The 22,497-nt window shown below is 37.8% G+C and overlaps 2 protein-coding genes across 5 annotated transcripts in view; one reads left to right on the forward strand and one right to left on the reverse strand.

Moving 5' to 3' along the window:
- LOC113501437 lies at positions 1-3,349 on the forward strand. The gene is made up of 5 exons (XM_026882571.1): positions 1-903; positions 986-1,177; positions 1,269-1,577; positions 1,968-2,097; positions 3,070-3,349. The coding sequence occupies exons 1-5, from the start codon at positions 649-651 to the stop codon at positions 3,153-3,155; spliced, it is 972 nt and encodes a 323-aa protein (XP_026738372.1). The 5' UTR covers positions 1-648; the 3' UTR covers positions 3,156-3,349.
- The window catches only part of LOC113501436 (V-type proton ATPase 116 kDa subunit a-like), a 25,829-nt gene continuing 6,574 nt past the window's right edge, over positions 3,243-22,497 (reverse strand). The window contains exons 4-19 of one of the 4 annotated variants that reach the window (XM_026882567.1): positions 22,177-22,265; positions 21,438-21,476; positions 12,885-13,011; positions 11,814-11,990; positions 9,236-9,448; positions 8,717-8,867; positions 8,245-8,384; positions 7,764-8,000; positions 7,438-7,550; positions 6,948-7,096; positions 6,509-6,645; positions 5,808-5,894; positions 5,413-5,538; positions 5,032-5,158; positions 4,706-4,838; positions 3,243-4,300 (exon numbers count right to left, since the gene is read on the reverse strand). In XM_026882567.1, coding sequence (XP_026738368.1) covers positions 4,201-4,300; positions 4,706-4,838; positions 5,032-5,158; positions 5,413-5,538; positions 5,808-5,894; positions 6,509-6,645; positions 6,948-7,096; positions 7,438-7,550; positions 7,764-8,000; positions 8,245-8,384; positions 8,717-8,867; positions 9,236-9,448; positions 11,814-11,990; positions 12,885-13,011; positions 21,438-21,476; positions 22,177-22,265 — 2,145 coding nt within the window. In that variant the 3' untranslated portion in view covers positions 3,243-4,200. The remainder of the gene's footprint in view (positions 4,301-4,705; positions 4,839-5,031; positions 5,159-5,412; positions 5,539-5,807; positions 5,895-6,508; positions 6,646-6,947; positions 7,097-7,437; positions 7,551-7,763; positions 8,001-8,244; positions 8,385-8,716; positions 8,868-9,235; positions 9,449-11,813; positions 11,991-12,884; positions 13,012-21,437; positions 21,477-22,176; positions 22,266-22,497) is intronic. The other 3 variants (XM_026882568.1, XM_026882570.1, XM_026882569.1) reach the window with 3 other exon arrangements.

Here is a 22,497-nt window from a genome sequence, read left to right on the forward strand (position 1 = left end):
CAAATTTTTGGCGGTCATCATGATTTTCACCCCACAGCATACAACTTTTCTTAAGATAAAGTAGGGTTGCTTTTCGTATTATTCTTAAGCACATTATGTACTTTATAGGACACAAACAGGGTAGATTTGTATCATGTCTCCACAAGCGTGAACCGTGTAACGAGGCCACAGATGCTGTGCCGCGACAGATAATGAATTTCAATTTCATACCTATTGCACCCGCAACGAATTATGTATCCCACACTATAGGACACTTCTAGAGTGGACAAAACGATAAAGTTTAAATACTATTATAATATTCTATTACGACTTTTCACCAAGCTGGTCTCCTACCATTTTACGAATCTCATCAAACTTCTTGGAAGTCCAATTAATCGTAATTATTCAGAAATCAATAATAAATGTAAAGACAGAAAAACCAGAACCTTCCATAAAATATTAACTTCCATCCAAACAAGACCACTTTTTGTCTTTATACAAGACCTCTTTTTGTATTTATACAAAAAGAGCTCTATAAATATTGCGGTATTTTAAGCTCCGTAAACTTCTGGACACTGCTGTTCAAGCGCTAAATAATTTCGACCCTATAAAATCCTTTGAGGGCGTCGCAACCCTTTCAGTTGATCTAGAACTTTGGAACCGATCACAATGAGTCAGTCCGTTCGTCCAAAATCTTGTGCAAAAACCTATAAAACTGCTGAGCTGAAAGTGTTAAAGATCCTCAGTAAAATTGATAGTTTGAAATTGAGTAGTTCATACATAAGTCAGCTTGATATCCCCAAAAGTAGTGAAAGTAATGTTTTGCGGCGAAAATCAACGGTTTATGTATCGCTAGCAGCAGTCCTTGTTGGTGTGATGCTACTCAGTGCACGATGGGTTCATAAAGAACTTCTTGGAAATAGAGTAAGTAGTTAGTAAGAAGAGAGTGAACTTTTGTGTTTAATAGCAAGGTGGAAAGCAAATCTATATTTATTTGATTTTACAGAACTGCATCTTGGAATTGCCATCATTCTCGAAATCAGTTTTCCGTCCACCGGAAGATTGCTCTATGTGTGCGGGAGTTGATGACGTAGTGCGGATCGCAAACACTACAGCTGAGGAATTTGAAGAAAAGTACGCGTATAGCACCACTCCGGTTATAGTCACCGATGCCACAAACGGATGGAGAGCATTAGAGGTAAGTACCTTCGTGTTAAGTTCTATTTAGCAATAGAACCTCACCATGTTTAAGTTAAGTCTGATATTTTACCTCATTTTCTTTTTTATAGGAATTCGATTTCAAGTTCTTTGCTGACTTCTATCGCGACGGCAAAAGCATGGGAAAGCAAATCAATGACTGCTTCTACTTCGCTTACAAATCAGGTCTGAACTCGCTTAACGAAGTGTTCAGTATGGATGAAACGAGGGCCAACCTGTCTGGCAAGCCGTGGTACGTAGGTTGGAGCACATGCTACGATGAGGAGACCAGAAAACTACGGACCTTCTACAATCGCCCGTACTTTTTGCCAAAGACGGCTGAGAGTGATATGGTGGACTGGATCTTCATGGGAGGTCCGGGTCAAGGCGCGCATATGCACGTAAGTTGATGTCATATTTTTTCGGAGTGAAAAGCTTATCACTCGAATTCTTAACGACTTTCACCGACTAAAACTACTCCGTACCTCTTCAGCTGCCCGAGTCGGAGTTTTAGCTAGAAATTACGGGGTACGTAAGAAACAAATTCGATAGACTTTTTTTGAAAATAGTAAGGTATGTGCTAATTAACCATTTGATCTGGCAGTTTCGTTAAGCTCACATCTCTCAAGTCCACGTCAAATGGTGATGCCACCAAATTCTCAAACCTTAAGGACCAATATACTTTTCCGTCGCTAACAATTAACGAAGAACTAGGTACTAAAAAGTTCTACACTTTAGGCAGTAATTATATTGTGTACTTGACTTATTATACAGAATGATATCCATTACAGGTGGACTCAGTGAAGCACATGTCGTGGCAGGCGCAGGTGCGCGGCCACAAGCAGTGGCAGCTGGCGCCGCCGCCCGAGTGCCTCTACCAGTGTCGGTGGATCACCTTCACTGTAGCGCCCTCCGAAATCTGTGAGTGGTTCTTTGTTCTTTATTTTAAGACTAATATTAGGGATATATATTTAATTTATTTTTTGAAATGAAACTACTTTTACGGATTTTATCGCGGTTAATTTTTGACGTCAAGCAAGTACAGCGAGACAACAAGCTCCAAGTTCCATGGCCCCGTCACAGAAACCGAGTGAAGCCAGCCACTGCTGATCGTTTGCTTGCTGTACTACCATATATCAGAGGAGTCACTGACAAGTTTGGTTACATCCTGAAGCGAGCTTCAATTAAAACATACTTCAAGCCGCCCAAGAAGATTAGCCAGTCCTAAACATCCGTCAAGTGTCACATACCTCTACAAGATGCAGGAGTATACAATCTAGATTGTAACTGCGGCCTCTCTTACATCGGTCAAACCAAACGAAGCATAGGGACCCGCGTGAAAGAACACATAGCTGACGTCAAACACCAGTTCCAGCCATTATATTAGATTTGACCAACCACAGATCCTCGCTAAAGAATCCAAATTCCGACCTAGGATGTTTCGCGAGGCTATTGAGATTAAAAAACACTCTAATTTCAATAGAGAAGATGGCTGGAAGATACCACCTACTTGGGATCCAATAATAAATAAACTCAAGACCAAACCCAAGAGCAGCGCTGCAAGACATCAAGACACAGTGAGCTCATACTAGCGTAGGTCGGACCACAAATAATTAATTAAAATATGAAGGTAGAACGAGCAACATCTTCTGTCAAGACGAACGCCATCTCAGTCTGCCCGTGACCATGACATCTGCAAAGGTTTCGAAACGTCGGGAACTAAAATAAAAAATTAAACCGCGATAAAATCCGTAAAAGTAGTTTCATTTCAATGTCTAACATTCGCGTAAACCTAAGAAACCATTATTTTTTATCTGTTACTTCCAAAATTTTATATTTATAAGTCCTATAAATATTAAGCTGATATTTTTATCCATTGTCTTCCAATTTCAGTGGTGGTGGACACGAATAGATGGTATCACAAGACAAACGTGCTTCCCGGCGACATCAGCATTACTATTGGCGCTGAATACGACTAAACATGTGGAAACTGAATCTGTTGTAACCGTTACGATACCAGTATTTTCAAATTACTCTTTCCGTAGATTTAAAATGAAACAAAAATATGTAATGCTACTAAAACCTTTAATCATCACCGTAAATCTACATGCTACGTGACACTCAGCGAGGTTCTAACTTGAAACATTGACTGGAATGACAATCAGTAATAATACAGAGAGCGTCTGACACATACAATATACGTTTCGGATAACAATTACATTGTTACAACTGCAGATTACATCTATTGCTTTACTTGGGAGTTCACATAAAAAATATTGATCAGTAATTCACTCAAAATTGTAACTTAAATCGCAATACTGCATTAATCACATTTAAAATCGTATCATTGAGTCTCGGAATAAAAAGTTCGACATATAAAATATTTTAAGTACAACAATTGGATCTTATACTGGGTAACACGAAGAGTGGCCGTTCACACTTTTATAACTTACAAAAACTTGGGATTAAATAAAAAATCTTTATTAACTATGAAAATACAAAAGGAAAATGATTTATTTGTAATCTGTACCCTTGATGTTGTAGTAAATAAATCTGATTGACTTTCACGTTACTTTTAATTACCTACTCAGGATTAACTTTTTTTATAATTATATAATTTATTGGATACATAGGGCGCTACAGGAAACTCGTATATATTGAACTCTTACTTATAGCATGGAATGATTGCACATTCAAAGACCAGTAAATATTTGGTCTCAAGCTGCAGTCACTATAATATTGTGACATTAACATCGACTACAAACATTAATTTGGGTACATAATTACTTAAGAATTCACTATGAATATACTGTTTCATCGCTATACTCAGGTCTTGTACAAGGCGAACAGAAATTCTTCATCGATTTTAAATTCGTTTTATTTTCGTGAGAAAATTGCTCTATTTATTACGCATATGATATTAATGTTTTCAGATAAAAGTACAGTTGCCGATGTTATTCGTTCTTATTATTTTGTTTGATTATTTCTAGCGATAAAACAGTATACAGTGTTTTTGTGATTAGTTTATTCTTCGCTCTGGCCTGCCGAGTCGAGGATGACTTCGAACGAGAAGGGTTGGAATAGATAACCCTCGCCGGCGTAGAACTTGCTCTGGAACTCAACCCTGGGTGGAAAATAGTTGTGTTAAATTTTGTTACAATATTTAAACAGTCCACTGCCTGATTATAATCTGTATTTCTTCAAGTGTTTCGTTTCTAAATCTTATTAAAACTATTTTTTTGTTGTATTAAATAAACAAGCTATATTTTGACTGATTGCACGGATAGCCTACCTAACCATAGAGTGGTTGAGGTTACCACACCAAATCCACTGTGTGCGACGTGTCGCGGGTTCGATCCCCGCGTCGGACAAGCATTTGTGTGATCCACGAATGCTTGTTCTGAGGCTGGGTGTCTTTGTGCACGTTATTTGTATGTTTGTAAAAGCCCCCGCGACACAACGATTAAATTCCTTTTTTTTAAGTATTCCTATAGCTTAGGTTACGTTATACAGTAGCAGGTATACGCACCAGTGCAGACGCAGCGTGTGCAGGAAGGCGGACAGACCCTCCATGAGCACGAGGATGGACACGGAGATGGCGGCCCAGCCCGCGAACACCACGTACAGGAAGATGCCGCCCTGGAAGTCCGTCGACATCAGACCTGCCGGCGGGGAACACAGGATTAATAAAAATACAGGTTGAAGACGTATTTGTAAGAAATACTAGTAATAAACAAAATTTCAATAAAAACTAATCTTCTTGACTTGTTTTTTAACTTGATCATCACGATTTTTTTATTCATCTCTTTTCTTTGGTTATGGCCGGTAAGCTGTTGCAGCGTACGTAGTGTTTACCTTTCCTGAGCAGCATGTTCCAGGCGACCTCTGCCAGCTGCGCGTGCGCCAGCGACAGCGCCCACAGGCGCAGGTACGACGCCGTGTGCGACACGCTGCCCAACACGTACTCGATCGTGTGGATGCCCTGCGACACACCGGATGCTTACACATTGTACAAGGTAAAGTTGTATCGATACAGTTGTTATAATAGTTATAATTTTGTAGTATAATGAAGGAAGGACAATTGTTCGACAAAAATAATAAGACCTGTGCCTTACATTGACGTTAGGATGCGCAGAGGCGCTTGAACAATGGCAATTAATAGGCTTAAGAACTCATAGTAAAGATATAGTCGCCTTAGAAAACAAAACAGTTAGGATGTAGGTATAAGTGTAATACCTGGTGTATGAAGACCTCGGTGATGTCCTCGTCGTGCTGCGCGTGGGCGGGCGCGGCGGCCCCGGCGGCGGCCCCGGCCGCGGCCCCGTTCTCCGCGGCGCCCTCCACGGCCACGTGGCCTTGGCGCTGCGACACCACACACGTGTTACTTGTGTAAACACATGTTATTACACGAAAAGAAATAACTGACTAAAAGAATTGCTTACCGCCAGCTATCCATGTGGGAGCATTAAAATAGGAAGGACAAGTTAATAAAAAAGGCTTTACCAAAAACATTTTTTGTCATTACGTAAGGAGACCGTCAGATTACCTGATAGATTTATGAAAAAAAAACGAAATAGGTTTAACTGTTTTTTTTGTTAAGTATTACAAGTATACGAATGAATAGTACTTACAGCCCTCTGCTTCTGCTCCTTCATGATGAAGTAGGGTTTGCCGAACAGCATGACCGGCACGCACATCAGAGCCACGATCACGAAGAACTAAAGGAAATAAACCCAGATATCATTACAATAAAGCTCAGTATCATTTACATTCTACTGTCAACAGAAACTGCTATGACTCATAATAATATGTAATTTCAATTATTTACCATTGAAATTTAACGTGAGGAGAGGAGCTCGTGGCTAAGCTATAACCACAAGTGAATCGATCACAGGTTAAGCTATGCTTGACGCGGTTGTTCCGGGGTGGGTGACTATCTTTGTCATAACGAGTTCCTCCGTGTTTCGGAAGGCACGTTAAATTGTGGGTCCCGGCTGTTATTCCTACTTCTTTGACAGTCGTTACAAGGTAGTCAGAAGCTTGAAGAGTCTGACAACCAGTCTAACCAAGGGGTATCGTATTGCCCAGGTAACTGGGTTGAGGAGGTCAGATAGGCCGTCGGTCCTTGTAAAACACTGGTACTTAGCTGAAACCGGTTAGACTGGTAGCCGACCCCAACATAGTTGGGAAAAGGCTAGGCCGATGATGACCATTGAAATTTAACGTCCAGAAGAGCTTCAACGAATAAATTTGATTTGTTTAATAATGTTTAACACATAATATTACTTACTCTACTAAATGTATAAACAACCGTTATTATAATAATAATTACCTTCTGCAGACCCATCTGTCCGGCGTACATGACGTCGTCACAAACGGGGCGCGTGTTGGCGTCGTGCTTGAACAGCATCATGTTGATGAACGTGATCAGGATAGAGGGCGCGCAGTACGCACTCGTCTTCACGATCTCTGTCATAGTTGTACACAAGTGTTAGTTTGATGGTAATATAGAGAACACATGTAACTTGGCTGGTTCTGTGTATGCATGCTTTGGTCTTGCATCTGTATTATCTTCGCTGTAATAATATTAAACTTTTACGAATATTGTGGATTAACTCATTTTAATTCTCATTGTTTTAACTGGCAAAAGGCGCAGTTCCTTTCATCTCCCGCAATGTTTGATATTTTTAGGTAACAAGCCAACATTTTTATACTGGGGCATGGAATTCTGTGTATTGTATAGGCCATATATAGTGTAGCAATGTCCTTACCAGGGTCGTTGCTACCGAAGCTGCCGGGCGTGGGTCCGTACGAGGTCCACTTGATGAACATGAGCAGCACCATGTAGAAGAACAGCAGCGTCAGGAACATGATCTGAGGGATGAACTCCACGTAGATGCTGATGCGACGCTTGAAGTAACTGAAAAAAAATATCAATTTTTTATACGGGAAGTTGGCGGAAAATAAATTTTGACTATGGAATATTCGAGAACGAACAAGACTCGTGAGTGCTGTTGAAATATATAATCTCTCACTCGATAGGACTTGTTCGACATCTACTTTACCATTCATAATGGCGTAAGAAGAAATCCTTTAATTTTACTAATGATTATTAGGTACAAGTATAGTGAGTATTGAGTATTGAGTACAAAACAATTATCGTGTTCCCCGACCAGTTTTATGGAGGTACTTTGATAAGACTGTAAGTATTGAACATTTTTGTAAAAATTGAAATCAATTAGCAAAGTACTTGGTACTCACATGTGGTTCCAGAGTGACAGAGAGACACCAAACAACATGTGGAACACGCCGATGATGATGGAGATCTTCATCTTGTACGCGTTCATGAAGATAATCTTGTTTGCTTCAGCCAGCTGTAACAAGACAATATGATAAGTATCCGCCAGTACCGGTACATAAAGTAATGGTTTATGGCCATTTATAAGGAATTAAGGTAAAGTAAACAACCTCAGGAATTTGCTACGTTTTGTAGAGTTTTTAGGTAAATTGAAAGTTTACGACTAAGCGCTGATGTTTTCACAAATCAATGTAAATTGTTATTTAAGTGGTATCATATCATTACTGACCTGCCAAACAGGATCGATACCGAAGGGGTATGGGGTCTGCAGGTAGTCGTCGGAGTCAGGGTTGAGCTGCAGCAGCTTGTTGGACTGCAGCGTGGACTCGTTGTAGTTGGTGCGCCACGAGGAGCCGAAGATGTTCAGACTCTTCGAGAAGATGTCGTTGTAGATGATGCCCGTGTACATTGAGAACAGACCCATGAGCAGAATGATGTAGCGACCGCCGAAGAAGATGTTCCAGATCTGGTGGCATTAATAAACATTGGCTGCATAAATAAATATAAAAAAAAATATAATTAAAGGAGAAAAAATATCAACTGAAAATTAAGACCAATTTAAAAGATTGGAGAAACGAAACAAAGAGCACGTCTTGCAAATAAATTAAAAATATAGATCCAGAATAAAATTGATGATTGTTTTTTTTGTCCAAAGCCTTTTTTACTCCATACCATATGTTTATAACTTAGTTGATTATACGCAAACTGACCTCGCTGTCGATCTTCTTGGCCTGCAGCGGCTTCTCCTTGTAGCACATCCAGAAGCCGAAGGCGGCCATGAGCGCGCCGTGGCCGAGGTCACCGAACATCACCGCGAACAGGAACGGGAACGTTATTATCGTGTACGGCGCTGTGGGAGAGACCAACATGTTGTAGTATGTTGATAAGGTAAGGAAACTTCTAAATTATTACTTTTTTTTCTCCAGCTTAAAAGCTTCCGCTTATCTCTTTTGAGACACGAACACGACTAATGGCCAAAAAAAAATTAAACACAAGAAATAAACAATACAACCCCTTAAAATCAGTGACGAAACGATTTTAAGCTTGTTTATACTGTACGTTGATAAGTAACCCCACAATCAGTTCTTTTCTTTACCATTAATCCGAGACATTAATTACTGTTGACGAGACACCCCTTTCTGTCTAAAGCTATGAAGATTGATGTATATATGATGTACATACCAGGGTTGACTTCTCTGTATGTGGCCACACCATAAGCGTAGATGAGGTTCTGGAAGGCGGACGTGAACTTGTTGTTACGGTTGTACGTCGGCGGGTCCTCGAGCGTTTCCATGCGGTTCAAGATCGGAGGCACCGAGCTGCCGCTGCGTTCCTGATGGTGGAAGATAAATTATTGCAGGATCGTTAAGGGAACTTATTCTTATGAATAGGACTGACAAGTAGTAAATTTGATAAGACATTAATAAAAACTAAAAAAATTAATAGTATGATGAACACACCCAAAGTTACATTGCCAGCCATGCTTCTGGGGATAACACATGCCCATCACTTGCGTAGGGTCTACAAATCAACATTAGAGCATGATGAAATGTAAAAGTTGGGCATTGGAGTCAGATATCCTTTAAATTCTATCATACTATAAGACACAAGCGCTGAAAGACTTCACAAAATTTTCATACTAAAATTACGCGCGAAAATGAAACAGCTCGAGTGAAACAAAACATGTTTCATTTAACGTACCGTTCCCCTCCTCAGAGCCAGCTGTATAGTCTCCAGGTCCAGCGCGGGCACCCAGCACTCAGCGATGAGACACTTCTGCGTGACATCCAAGTTGAACAGGTTCAGCGTGTGGTAGATAGCCTTGATCTTGCGCACCTTCACGAACCAGTTCTTGATGTTCTTAGCGGCGGCGACCAACACGCGGTGACGGTGGTCCTGGGTCTGACCCAATACCTGTGGAAGAAGGGGTCAAGATTTAGTGGTTGTGGAAACAAGTGCTTAGCATAATCTCTTTTAACTTCATATGCGGTATGGATTTCAAAGCTAGGAAAAACTGGCTGAAAAATTTTCTGTTTGCGTTTTGCTTTTACAACTCTGATTGCTTACTTACTTCACGTGAGTTCAATGAAACATATTTTTAGATTTAAAGTACTAATACTCTACAACTCCTAAGATAAGAGTAATGCAGTTTAATAAGCTTGCTAAGCACATATCTAAATATTTGTTAGGATAGGTTAGTGCACCGCCGAAACGCAGAGTGGCTGCGTCAAAACGTCTCGGAACAAACAATCGCCGAAATCTAACGTTAATACTTTGTGTAAGCAATTTCATGGATATTGCTAATCCCTTTACAGTGGAGGATCAATGCTAACGAGGTGTTATAAAAGGTGTAATATGACAGATATTAAGAATAGTAACCGCGTGAGGGTTAAATGGTAATTTGTCACGTGTAAGTGAAAAAATTACATGTATATAGGAAGAGTTTGGGGACATAATACAAATATTCCTTCCTGTAAAGAAAAACTATTCCAAATAGTTTTTCTTTACAGGAAGTTCTTTAAGTAAGGGACCCAAAAACGTAACTTTCAAAAACATTGTGCTTTTTCGGATTTGTATTATTTATATTAACCTATTTGCTGTTCCACTGTAAATAAGTGTGAAAGCAAATTGCCGAGCTAGTGCTAGAAGACATCAATTTTATTTACACGTTACTTTGGTAATTGTAACGTTGTAGTAAAGTTTAACAAAAAATAGTTTTCTAAATCGTAAGAACTAAAGACACACGTGAACTATCTGAAATAGATAATCAATTCATGCTGGAACTTCGATGTAATCCTTATTTATCTGCCATTCCTTTACTTTAACAATAAGTAAGGAAAGCGACGCGGTCAGCATAGTATGCACTGACTCAGCCAGTACGGGAGCACGGACGATGCCAATGACGACAGCAGACCCCCCACCCGCGCCACCGGCGTCGCCGGCCCCACCGCCGCTCACGGCGCGGGCGCGACGCTACGCAGCGAGATGCGCGGCCGCTGACGTCAGTTCGACTCGCGATCCCGCCGCGTCTGCTCATGATTAAGGACTCCGGTTGGGTCCGAAACTAGTCGGGCTACCCCGATAAATACGCGTGAGTAAACCGTTACATCATTTAATAATAAGTGTGAAATAATAATGTAAAGCAAATACATGTTCCATGTGAACAATACTCCTCATATTATAAAATCGAACATGACACCTCTGTCCAAACGCTTTATCTATATGGAACAGATGATATCACTAACCATGAATGGTTTCGATAATGGTCTCGGAACAATAGCGAAGGCTATCACAGAACTAGTACCGTCAACCCTAAAGGCAAATTTAGACGAGGCGAGAAGTGTCCCACAAGTTGCAATACATTGCGGAGTCGAACAGTTTTGGTATCAAGTGACAATATAATTGCCGGTAATGTATCGCAACTCGGCAATATTCTCGCCTCGGCTAAATGATACTTAAAGCGTTGCTGAGGGACAATATTAGAATAAATTGGAATTAATTCTTAATAAAGATAATTTGTCTTTTAATACAAGACATTATGTACAAGAAATTGTGTTAATGTTTTTAGATTAGAGTTTTTATAAATTATAATGCTTTTGTATTTAATGGAAAGCATTTAGTGGTAAGTTACAGGTACTATTCCATTTTATTTTTTATTTGATACTTCGTCGACGGCATTTACTGTTCAGGATCGAGACTTCAATGTTACATACTCCTTCACAAGTATCCTTTAAAGGTAAGGACTGATACCCACCTCATTATAACTACAGCATCAATTAAACAATGCAAGTACTCCAATCTATACGACGGACATTCAAAACTAGCTTAATAAGACAATTACCATTACTCTCGCTAAATCATCATCATGATCATCATTAAGTAGATTGTTGGTGATTACGACAATTATGCGGTAATCCCTGAGCCTATTACCGCCGTATAAATAACTCCATCAACGCGCACGCGCTGAAGACCCCACGGCTGCTTAGATCGAGGAAACATTGTACGGAAATATACGGGACGACCTTTTCTAAGAATAGCGTATGTATGAGTGCGTTAAATATGATACGTCATTAGAGTGTTTCGTAACGGGATTTAGAGTACTGAATGATTCTAGGATAAGATAGTCCTTAGTAATTTTTTGGTTTGTAACAAAGTATTGTAAATATACTTTTGAAAGCCTATAATCCGAAAAAAACTACGTCTATATTCCGCTTCTGATATACTATTAGATACATTTAGACGAAAATGAGCTATAACATATAAGGAAAATATAAATTACCGTGTTAAGATCTTCGATTCTGGTCATGACTCCCATGGCCATCTCCCTCCTGTCGGCGGGCGCCTCGGGGCAGGGGTACAGCGTCGCGCGGAAACCCTCGCAGATTTTCTTCACGCGGGTCTTCAGCTGGTCTCCTTGGAAGAAGATGATGAACACCGACTTGTACACCTGGTCGGACTGGAACAACGGATTGATGGGGTTAGATATAAAGGGCAATAACCTAGATGATATTTTGTAGCATAGTTTAATTAAAGTAATTTAAGGAGGAATTACAAGGTGCAATATGGGGACGAAAAGATTACAAAAAGGACAAATCGTATCAGGTGAGAAAATCGATCCAAAAAACTTGTAAATACTCTTCTAGATACTGATTTGCTTTCGGATTTAAAAAGTTCAACTGCTCAAAAAGGAAAGTTGTTCCTGGCAGTTCATATTCAAGGAAAATTGAGACCATCACAAGTTTGATTGCGATAGCATGATAAACCCTAATATAATCGATAGTGAGGATCTAAATACTGTCGATCTAAACAATGACACCGCTTATCCTTCGAGGTTCTCATTAAGCTGATCATTTTATCCGTGACAAATAAATTGTTTAAGTGCTTCGCTAATTGAGGAAACAAACCTCTTACGATCGATAAGAGATCTGTGTACCGTTGTAAATCAATTTCAGTAATTTATTGCCATGCCTCAAGTTCGAGGACACTGCAGTCACGAGCAAGAAATTCACTCAAATTAATAAGCTACAGGAAGGACACTGGAAAACTATCAAACCTTTGCTCCTTTGCTGTAGTAGTAACAGATTTTTATACTTTTGATTCATCCATTAAAAAGGTTAAAGGTTAGGAGTAAATTATTATTTGTTTCACCGATTGTCCTAAAAAGATTGCAAGTGACTATACAATGGTATCTTAAAAAATATACGACAGTTTATTTTTGTTTTATTCTAGGAAAGATAAACAAATATCCAAATTTTATTTTGATGCGCAGATAACAGCAGAAATCGTGATAGTATTTTGTTGTTACACAATGGATTTCAGTTATTTTAAAGTAGCAGTGTATTATACTTACAGAAGAGGGATCTTCCAACGGCGTGTCAATCTCGGCCTGTCGGAGGAACACATTTCCCCTGCAGGCGCGCCATAACATGCGCTCGAAAGCGGGGATACGCTCACGGAGAATCACTCCAGCCACGAAACTATACAAAAATCAGAATTAGCAATAGTCCATAGCTAAAGCAGAAAAAAGCGCTTTACTCGTTATTTTTCTAAAACCGAAAGCACTAATTCTGCTGCATTGCCAAAACTACCGGATGCGGGATGAAATCATGAACTCTCAGTCCAAAATATACAGTCCATATTTCACAAGCAACTATATTGGCCTTTGATTAAATAAAGGGTATCTCAAAACGGTGACGAAAGAACTTCATTGCATATCTTTACAAAACTTCCGCACGTAAAATAAGATAAAAAAATATACAAACATTGATATATCTAAAGATCGCGAGATATCTGAAGTTCTCCTGTCAGCCAACCATGACTCAAAAGGCAATGAATATAGGAAAATTATGCCCAAATATACAATAGACCACAATGTGGTGGAATTTTGATGGATTTTGTCTATACTATACTACTAGACTAAGAAAAAATAAACAAAACGCAGTCTGTAAATAACATTGATAAATTAGTGACAATTTCGGAATTAAAACTGCAAACAAAACTGACATGTCACAATTACCCGCTCGTCAGACTCTTCACCTAAAGTATTTTTAATCTTAATTAAATATGCCGTGTTGGTCAAAACAGAATCATATGAAATCTTTACAAATACTCGACTGTGTGAAGTTGTTCGGCGAGTGGGTATCGTGAAAAAATATTTTTGTGACATAATTTATTTACAAACTGCTTGTATTTCAGGAGACATTGAAATTTAAAAACATTTTGAAAATGTTCGCTATATTTAACATATTATCACGAGATGCATTGAAATCGGTCGCACGTGTCTTGTCAAACTCTGAGCATGAAATTATTATTGTCGGTCAACGAGTCCCTACATTTAAAGACATGACTACGTATCCAATAAAGTCTTACATAATGAGACCTACGTACACAATCATATTATTATCAATCGATCGCCTACGATGAGACTACCTATTTTTAAACACAAACGCTATTGCGACTACGTATCGCGTATTGCGGATATTTTAATATTTAGTATAAACTATAAATTTATTAACACTGGGATGTAATAAACTGACAGTTTAGTGCAGGCATGCTTTTGTTCCATGATATCCAAATAACATTTGTGGTGGAGAATAATTAAAGCAATAAACCTGTACCGCATTGACATGCGTCATATGACCTCAACTTTTACGACATGCTCCTGCATTTGTTTAAGAGCACCTCTTATGAATCAAAATACATACACAAAGGTAAATTTACCCATTCGAGATACGCTCAAATCTCTACGTATCTTAAATACTTGATGTAATTCATGGAATTTTGCGCCATTTATCATTTCCAGAATCAAAGCGACGTTTCGTGACGTCAGAGATACAACAGATCATGCAGCCCGGCGATGCTAATGGTTGCGATTCCGAGATAAGATTCAAATCTCAACTGTCATCATTTTTCCATTGCTAATATAAGCGATAATAGAATACTCGTAATGGGTGTTGTATCTACAAACAAAAGATTTGATAACTACGATATGATAGTATACAGCCTATATAGGTAGTAGATTTTTCATCACTATTTTTAGTTCTGTTCCATAATGAAATAAATTGCCAGAACATTAGCCTGATTTTGTTTCTTCTCACATACTACGTACACTTCTTAATTCATTGTAATGAGTTAAATGACCGCATTAATTCTTACTACCTTACATTACATTATTGAAAGTCGCAACATCATATTACTTAGTGTAGTTTAGAAAAATGTCATAAACTTTATTTAATCATAACCCTCTCTCTCTACTTCTCAGGATGATTTCCCAACAGCTAATTCAGGCAAATCTAAAGTGAGGTATATAAAACAAATATGACAGCTACTTTAATCTTCTTGTTTGCAGATGTTTTCTTTTCATAATTCATCCTTTTTATCTGGCTAATCTAGCTTCTTCCGCATAAATATAATAAAAGTATGCTTGTTATTCTTATAAACCAAACACCGGTATTTTTTTCATCTTTATCTATGGTTAAGTTTTCTACAGCTAATACATTTTTGGACAGGATTTTTTTGTCTATTGTTACTAATTTCAGTAATTATTCGATATTTGCACGTGGCAACACCAAATTCGTTGTTCGTACTGTACTGCATTAATGTACAAAAAGATATGTATGATATTTATTGTTCGTGAGTGAAGCATAGCCGTTCCGCCTAACGTTATGGCTGGCTTGAGAACCATGCATCACTGTATGAATTTTATTGCTTCTTAACAATGAAATATGAGGAAAACTACAGGGAAACTAGAAATCGCTATTTGCATTTCTGTTTCGAAATAAAACGAGCACCGCTTAACAACAATGTAATTATGTTCGGATTAAGAAGGACAGGTTTTTAAATTGGTACATAATCTTTCGTTAATAGCTTAGGCAAATAAGATGTTACCTTTAATTTAGACGTTGGCTTAATCTTAGTTTTACGGCCATAATTGTGTTGTCAGAGGACTCATGACATAATTGTTACTTATAGACCATGTGTACCGCGATCATCCTTATTTAGGCGTTGTGACGTAACAGTATTACAGCCCTTTACAATGATACGTATCAACAAAAACTTTACAATGATCTTAGCTGGTAATTAACTGAGAGAAGAGTTTATTAAATTGTCCATTGTCATACGTCAATTATAAGTTTTTCGCACAATCATTATCGGGCGTGTAGCCCATAGTGGGCGTGAATTTTTTTTGTATGCTCGAGTGACAAGGCACTCTTTTTTTATTTAGACTTTAAATTAAGTCTAATTTACAACCAACAGTGACCAAGCGTGTTGCTATTCTTCATATCTCCTCTGTTATGGAAAGAGCTGATTCCTAAATATACCTTTTATTTGTCTTCCTAATTGTATATTTGTATACAAGTAAACGTTTCAATATCGTTTATAATATTGTTTGTTTTACCTCAAAGCAAACGGACTTTTAGTGTCGGTTTTACATTTTATGATGCATTAACTTCTAGCTTTATTGTGTGTAAGTAAATGAACGCATTTGCGTTCCCTTGACCTTAACTGTAATCATAGTATGCGGGTATAGTTTGTGGGGACCTAACAGTAATCAAATGAAGACACAGTATTTGTCATTCTCATGGACAAAAAACCCAGCTAAATATAGAAACCATTTAAATGTTAGGCGGTCACGGTTTGCAAACTTTTTGCAGCCTGGGAATTTTACAACCAACCCAAATATAAACAAATTCAAGGAAACTCCTCGAGCATGCGAGTTCTTCAAATGGAAAGTGTGTTCAACGTTTATCACCAACAATCTTCATTGCGTTTATAATTCGCATAATTATTTACCATCACGTGAAATGAATGACTAACGTCTGCAAACTGTGATCGCGTAATCCGAACGGTTTATATTTCGTAATAACTGAAAACGGTCCTAATCACATTGACATTCAAGTCATTTTTCTTTAAAAAGGCTTTGGGTAAAGATCATTAAACTCATACATATGACACTTCAGGGGATCTGTGTCGTTAAGAAAGCTGCTAAGAGGAAGGTGATTACAAATGTCAATAGTAAGGTTGAAGATTTAGGGTACAATTTAAATTGTCAAATGTTTTCACGTACAGATGATGTAAGAGATAGTGGCGCCCGTCTCTTTGGCTGTATACCAAGTGGTCTGTCTGTCTGTGCACGTAAACGATGTAATTTATAGTTCTGGAGTCTGTCTGAAACGTAATAAGTGGGAGTGTAATTGACGGTCGAGACTGTTTTAGTATTTTTTAAATATTCTGTCTGGGTTTGCTAAATAAAAACTGTATGTACGCAACTTGGCATAGTCGTTTGGCAAGTAAAGCATCATATAGAAGAGGAAGACCTGTTTGCATTAATTCATCTAATCTTAGTGAACAAAAACTCTGTAGCTATATTTAAAGACAAAAAGTTGTGACAAGTATATGTATAATAAGATAATATATAATAACTTAAATATAAAAATAACACTAGTCCGAAATTCAACGTGGGGAACGATTTCAAATGCGATCTTTTATCAAAAATACTCTTAACGCCATGAAAATCTCAAAAGATCCATCGTATCCGCTGCGAAACTTAATTCAATGTCTCCATACTGACACTGAAATAGGGGTACATACAAACCCGTGTTATTCAAATGCCACCATAAAATATGTTGATAACGAATAATTTATTACGAGACATGTACCCGACTGTACTATTGTGATTTAATGTTATTTACATACACTATACCGTAATTGAGTTTTGTATTCAATCTTAGCCAGGTGTGTAATAGGCAGTCAAGGATTCGTAATGAATAGACCAGTCCGATGGGCGTCCTTACACAATGTGGGTATGTAGGTAAATAGCTATTGAACGCTATTGCATACTTAATACATGCTGATTATACCCTAGTACCCTAGGCTATAAAATTTTAGACAAAAATATGGTAATAGTCCCTTGAGTAGTGTGACGGTGCGACCAGTTCTTAGAAAACCAAATATCGTATCATGTTACATGCGGTTTGGTGATTGGTTATTAATTAATGATTGGTGGCAGTTAGTCACAACTCATTATAAGTGCGACCCTACCTGTTCTGAACCAGTATACTTAAAATTCAAAGAACTTGTTGAAATACCCAAAATATCCCATAAATCTCTTTCTCTGTTGGAACTTTACATTATATTGGTACACCAATACCTACATTGTAATTATTATAATAGTTATTTTAATTACATAGAAGTGAAAAAGGATGCCGCTAAGGACAAACGTAACGTCGACATAATAACGGAATCATATTTGCTCTTTGATAAGTATAGTATAAACTTCTATACTACAATTTATAACGCTATTGTTATATAATCGTTCACATTGTCAACGAATCGAGGTTATCAGGTACGCACTAGTATTTATACAACGATAAAAAATGAAAAGGAAGTTTGTACAAAATCCGAATCTACCGGCATTTTAGAAGTGATATTATTGAACTTCTGGAAGCTTGAAAGCATACTACGCGGCTTAGAGCACCGAATATTTTTCATAATTGCAATTATAGTAGTTTAACAGGTTGTGGTCGGACCTCTGAAGGAATTTCACTATTCTTATCAAGATTGCGTTCTTCATGTTGACCCAGTTCCACCTATTGATTTGTAGCTCCCAAGATAACCCAGATCCGAGCTAGGTTTCCTCATTTCTCAATTCGTTTATGGACCTATCACAGTTGATTGAGATATCGGTACATGATTTGCCAAGACTATCAATCAAATGTGTTGAGGAACACTTGTTATGGCAATAGCTAAATCGAAATTATTGGAATAGAGTTCTGTAGGGATATAGTATAAAACATCATATTTATGGCCCGGTGCAATCAAAGAATATGATTGAAGACAAAATATACTGTCCGGTTTGGCTGAATTACACCACAGCCTAACACTAGAGTTTTTTAAACATTTGGTAATCTGACTAAAGGAATGAATACCAAACAGTGAAACATGATTTCTAAAGATCAGAATATGTAGCAGAAATATACGAACCAATGACTCAGGTAACCAAACGAATTGGCGAATTAGAATACTAGAATGCTTAAGATAAAATTCGAGAACGATTCGGAAATGAATTACCATTTGCTAGAACAAGACATAATACATTTGAAGGTCAACAAACCGGGCGAGGCATCTAAACAAGTCTGGTGGCTTTCTAAGCGAGACAGCCTCAAGACACTCTTCGCCGTGAACTTGCTACAGATGTGACAGAGGCGATATTTTTTTACATCACCGGTAATATGTCAGTCACGAACGCTGTAGGTCGACGATCGGGTAACGGTACATCAACAACATATTTATGATTCATATGTTTACGTGCACCAGAAAGTTGATCAACGAGAGTGTAATTCATTAAAATTTATGAAATGGATATGACTCCATAATTTCTTGGGTTCTAAGAAGACGATGAAAAATTTACCTCTATTCGAATCACATGATTCGGCTATAAAGTGTATAGACAGGAAAGTCTTTATTAAAATACATTTACCTTGACGTTTTTACCCACAAACAGTAAATGATTCGCGGACTATTCCAATTGTTTCGTTCAAGCGCACTCTCTCTTTTAACATTAGTATGCAAAGTGAGCATTCTAATTCTTCGTGCCCAGAGTACAATGAAATTAATTATTAACTTCTTACATTATGAAACTTATTAAGAATAGTACTAATTGACACACAAAATCTTAAAAATGTTTATTTATTTAATTGAAAATATTACTTTTTATCAATAGCTTTGATTGCTTTGATTAGATCGACGTGTATTCTGAAATGCCGTCATGTTCTACATTCACTAGCGCTTTAGACTTTTAGCATAAACAGGAAAACCCATAAACAGGAATAAACAAACTAGAACAATGAGCAAAGCTCGCCTCTAATTCGGGGGATACAAACAATGACAATTTGTAAACATCATCAATTCGCAGCATTGCATTCAATTATAACGACAGACATTTCTCGTAACTGAAAATTTTCCTTTACTAATAATTGGATGAAAGTACAAAACGAATATATAGTTTCAACCAGTTTAATGTATTGTATCCATCCGATCTTTGCTTTCCCACAACCAACCTTGAAAGAATGGTTTGCCACTATATCTATGGCTTTACAAATAGAATGTCATACTAGATTTTTCAAAACGTCTCCTAAGCGCTGGAAAAATTTTGGAGATTGACAACTCTTCCAAATACGTTTCTTTCTATTTTTCAAATCCGTGAACATGTCTTGAATGAATGCACTAGACTACTTGAGCACCTAAATCTTGTCCAACCTTATCTTTATCTTAAGCCGATCGCCACTCAAAACCTTGAAATTTAATGATGCCAAATCTCTGACAGTAGTTTGCCACGATCCAGATTGAATCACGACTACGGCTGCTGAGACACACTATCTTCAGACAAAAACCTTATCAGTCATCTTAATAACATTCGATAAGTATTGTTTTTGTTTGAGAAAACTAAAGAATTTAATAACAAAAACATACCATTTACCTGACAATACGTCTCGTATACAACAATCAAATGTCTATACACCGGTATGTTGAAGGAAATGAGAAAATCACGAATGTGTACAATCGTATTGGTCTCCGAGAACATTGTTTCAAAAACAAAGTGTGAGAACTGAGTCGCGGCGTATAACATACAAATATGTGACGGTACTGAATATTACAAGGATTCTGAGATGCAAAACATGCGTTTCAATAGTCTGTGTTTAGGTGTACCAAAATGAACTGATTCCATCGACATTACTTGTATGATAAGCTCGTATACAAACTAAGCTCATACTCTTTTATCACAATAGTTAACTCAAGGTTTACTCTGTTATAAAACGTTCAAACCGTACTAAGGTCGCCACTCAATATTTGCTAATAAACTGTCGCGATACACTTTGTAGCTATAGAGTCAATTAGAAACAACCTCAATGACGTAACTGATACCTAACAAGCCCATATTGTGTTAAGAGAGCCAGCATTGTGTTTCACAATGTATCTACGTGGTAAAGGCTAAGCAAATTTATCACATCTATATTCGATTGATCCAAGGTTGATACGGGAACACCGTTCTTGTTAATACCAAATTATAGTCGCTTCAAATACACCGTAAGATTGAATAAAACATTTTTCAATTAAGTTTTGGCGCCTGATAAGCAGCGTTGGCTGCACACCAACTACCGTTTTTCTTGATTAGTCTGTTCATGAAATACTTTTGACCAATCTAGGGTTCAAATTAATCACAATTTTTAAGTTAATTAAGCTTTTGTCCAAAACAGGACTTCAGTAAGCCTTTGCTAGCCCTAAAGCGGTTCTATATGAATAACACGGGTTTATTCTAAAATATTACACAAAACATAAATATTATTATCTAAGACACTCGTACCAAGACGCTGTTAAGATTGTCTATGTTGAAAATAGCTTCGCCTTCATAACTTTTCCTATTGTCAAGTAATCTAATATAACTATAAAAGTGTCCCTCTGGGAGCATACCAATGACCTTTATTCCAGTAAAATACAATGAGAACTTTAATTCGTGTAATTAAGTCATTAACAAATAGGAAAAGCCAGATCACGAAGTAGCCGTGTAAATTTCAGCATTTACATTTTTCGCACCTATTTCCATTATCTATTCTTGAAGTCCAAGTTACCTTGATAACGCATATGAAATTTAACGTTCGCTTTACAAACAATACTGTGATATTGACGTGAATGTTAGGAAGCAAGTGAGGGGTGTTAGTATAGAACTAAGAGTTCATTTGTACCCAGTTGGTGAAGACAACGTTGAAATAAGCCCAGTCGATTTCAATATTGTCTGTGACACAACATTACTGTTCAGTCCGCAAGCATACAATTATAACATACACCCGAACCTTAACTACCACTATACCCATCTACAATATAAAATACAATATACACTACTAACCAAGGCAGGAATTCCAGGGATTCTTGTTTATCCCGCAAACTAGGGAATAAATCAAGCACAAATGTTTAGCCATACTGTACAGTTAGGACTACACGTTAATATAATAATATCTATTGATTACTTCAAAGTGTCGGTTAATGTCATTGAGTCAACTGTTTTTTATATTTTTTTCGGGGGACTTTTGGAATATATCTCATGCAATTCTTTAATAGTAATAATTTTATAAATTCCTAGGCTTCGTGGAGATTTTGATATCGATTTTAAGTTTTAGGGACATATTTTTTGTTCAATTCGAGTGCACAGATTAGTTCTTTGATAATGTTCACATAAACCACAAAATTAAAACTCATGATAACCTTAAACGCAATCACTTTGTTGACAGTGTCAATATTTACAAAATTCCGTACTCAAATAATAAAAGTGTCAAGTTTATGTGAACAATGTGATTGATTGCGTCGTCTTTCGTGTATTACGTTGGTAGATTTTTTAAAGATGGTTTTAACATGTGTGTAGAAAAGCAGTTTAGTTAGTTGTAGGTGAAGGCTGTGGCTTCAGTGACGATATAGTATTTATTGCTGGACATAAGACTGTCGACACGATAGACGCACAAGACGAGCAACCAATAGAACCAGTAGAGAGTACAGAGGCAGCTGCACTGTTAGCAGACAACAGCCCAGCTGCCGCGAGTCCGAGTGGTGGTCAGTGTCACTCCAGTGCGTATGTACACACGCATACATACCCTAGTTGGACGTGGCCGATATGTCGGTTCGGGTCGTCGGATATGAGGGCGCGCGTCATCGACTCAGTGGTATTGGCACCACCCTCGTGCTACACGGAGGACAAACATAAACATGTAGACAAACATTGCCTATAGACGTCACAATGCACGCGATAGATACGACAGTTACACCACACGACGCACACTGAACCCTTGCCTGTTGTAGTAAAAAAGTAGCGCCATCGAGTCACTGCAAACACCTCATACTACGCGGTGGTGTGCTGGTAATAACCTAGCTACGAACAAATTATATAAAAGCTTCATATGCATTGTTAGTTTGTG

This window comes from Trichoplusia ni, chromosome 15, assembly GCF_003590095.1.
Source record: "Trichoplusia ni isolate ovarian cell line Hi5 chromosome 15, tn1, whole genome shotgun sequence".
Taxonomy (NCBI): Eukaryota; Metazoa; Arthropoda; class Insecta; order Lepidoptera; family Noctuidae; genus Trichoplusia; species Trichoplusia ni.